We start from the raw sequence: 2,677 nt of genomic DNA on the forward strand, positions 1-2,677 counted from the left end.
AGCTTTTTCCTTTAATTAATTGGTCAAACTTTAATTTTTGAATTATAAATAAGTGAAATAAATATTTACGAAAGTCAAAATATTTTCTAAAATCATTTAATGCTAGTTAGCCATTTCATTTTGAAAAATATCTGATTTTAAGTATAATTATGTCTATGAAAAATAATTAATCACATGTTTTTTATTAATCTGAACATCATTTCATTTTCTGTAAAATAAATGTTCACATTGTAAAGTACGTACTCGTTACATGTGCTTCTTACCATGTACATTAGTTTTGAAGTGATCTATAGAATCCATCACTGACAATGTACTCAAAATTTGTCTAGTAATTATTATTGATCCTACCAAATAATGAATTCATTTTTGTGTGTGTTCCATAATTGTTTCAAACAAATCAGTCAAGTGTTTGAAGAATTACCTATACAACCATGAAATTTTCTAACAAACGTTTGTCACTATATGTTTGAATACCGTAGTATAATGAGCTAGGTACAAAATAGCAATCATAGTACAAGGTTATATAGTAATTCATTCCAAGTATCAGGAACTCCTGCTAGGCACCAATGACTGCAATCCATTCCTTTTTTTCCATTCATTCCATAAATTGAAGGATGCCCATCTTTACGTAATAAAGAAAGATTGGTCACATCAAGCAATGTCACTGGCTTTTGAATTGTTTGTAATACATTTTTTTGCACTGTCAATGCTGGTGGTAGACCTGCTGGATACGTCGATCCGCTTAGCGGCTGCGTTTGACCCGAGCATGATTTTACGCCTGGTTGACCCCAATCGGTACCACTGTTGTTTTAACACGTGGTACCGATTGAGATATAAGTGAGAAATAGCCACTTATTAAGACGAAATAGCATATGATAAGAATAACGTAACCCTAAGAAAAAAGGCCGAGATTGATCAACTTAGCGAATTGTTTCAATGCACGAACGAAGACGTATTGAAAAAAGGCAAGAATGATCAATTTAGTACTTTGTGTTAAAAATATGAGTTCAATTGAACCCGTAAAATGTACAAATTTTTTTCACCTATGGATAGGTAAAAGTTTGCTTGGATATCTAAAATATGCAACAACTCCACGAACTTCTTTTGAAATTTCAAACTCCATGAACGATTTATGGAGTTCAAACCTTTGTCAATTCAAAATTCATGAATGTTTCATGGAGATCTTTATTAGTTCAAACATCAGAACGATTCATGGAGTTCAAAATGATAAAACATTTAAACTCATCATTTGAGGGGTAGTTTTGGCAAAATACTATATTCATATTAAAAAGTAGCTAACCATGGAATAATTTTGGAACACTAACTAAAACTTAATTATCAATCCAAGAATGACTATTTATCAAACTTTCCTACGCATAGCAAATTAGAACATTGGTGTGAATTCTATTTTAGTTACTCTTACTTGTAATGTGATGGTGAAACTCCTTGAAAGAAAACTAATTGTTTTGAAGGATCAATGTTGGTTTCGATCCACTTAGCCCATGTAAGCAATGCTCTCTCAAAAGCAACCATACGATCCATGTCTTTGTAGTATTTGCCTCCTACTTTAATATAATCCCATCTGCAAGATCAACAACAAAAGAAAATATTGTGAAATTTTGGATAAGTTAATTAATAAGCCAACAACAACAACAACATACCACTGAATTCCACAAGGAAGGTCTTCAGAGGGTAGAATAACACGAACCTTACCATGACCCAGTGGTAGAGCCAGAATTTTCATTGAGGGAGTTCAGAAGTATACATACGAATTAGTCAAAGGGGGTTCAACATCTACTATATATGTATAAGAAATATTTTTAATCATGTAAAAATAATATAAAAACAGTATAATTTTTTATCGAAGGGAGTTTGGATGAACCATACCCCTGGAGCAAAGGTAGCTCCGCCACTACCACGACCTCGAAGAGGTAGAGTGATCGTTTTCAAAAGACACTCGACGCAAATGCATCAAATCCAGGTACACAGAAAAAAGAAACGGTGAAGAAAATAAGTCGATTACTAGTAATGTAAAAAGTCATGTGGACTAACGGTTGACTGATTCCTCTACGGTTCCACCAATGCCAAGTGTTGAAAATGAGCATGTCAATTCCTTTCCATAATTTGCCACCCATAATTGAGTCTAGTTTTAATATTCTGCCCCTTTTTTCCATCACAACATCTACCAAATACACCCTTCTATCCAACATCACTTGCACTCCAAAATCCTGGAAAGGGTAAGATTCTATAACATTAAGTTTTGAGGTTAAGTTGGAGCAAGACTAGAAAGAAAAGAAGTCAAAAGATCATGTAAAGGGTGAGATTTTATAGCTTGTGATAGGTTTATTACTAATTTGTCATGTTATCAATTATTTCTTTTTGTAACTCTCGTTTAGTCTCCTACGCTCTTTAAGAACCAACTAATTTAAATTTGTATTTGATATTCCTAATTTTGGGGTAAAACATTATCCATCTATTATTATTTTCATCTTTAATTCATGTTCACCAGCAAAGTAAAAGTTGAAGGTCCGTAAAAGCTCGAATAGCTAGCAAACCTAACTGCTAATTATATCTCCACAAAAAATAATCTAATCCATGAGGGACTAGCTATAGCCTGTAAGGCAAATTCATCATGTGGTTCATAAATAACAAACTTAGAATTTTGATGTTGAAATAT

General features: G+C 32.8%; 1 protein-coding gene across 1 annotated transcript; it reads right to left on the reverse strand.

Moving 5' to 3' along the window:
• Positions 1-311: 311 nt before the first annotated feature.
• On the reverse strand, positions 312-2,228 carry LOC124885389 (protein trichome birefringence-like 41; the record flags this gene model as incomplete). The annotated part of the gene is given in 3 exon segments (XM_047403932.1): positions 312-801; positions 1,424-1,582; positions 2,053-2,228. Coding segments are annotated over 3 exon segments (630 nt in total), but the record flags the coding sequence as incomplete, so codon positions are not given.
• Positions 2,229-2,677: the final 449 nt, after the last annotated feature.

Source organism: Capsicum annuum, unplaced genomic scaffold (assembly GCF_002878395.1).
Source record: "Capsicum annuum cultivar UCD-10X-F1 unplaced genomic scaffold, UCD10Xv1.1 ctg49908, whole genome shotgun sequence".
Classification (NCBI taxonomy): domain Eukaryota; kingdom Viridiplantae; phylum Streptophyta; class Magnoliopsida; order Solanales; family Solanaceae; genus Capsicum; species Capsicum annuum.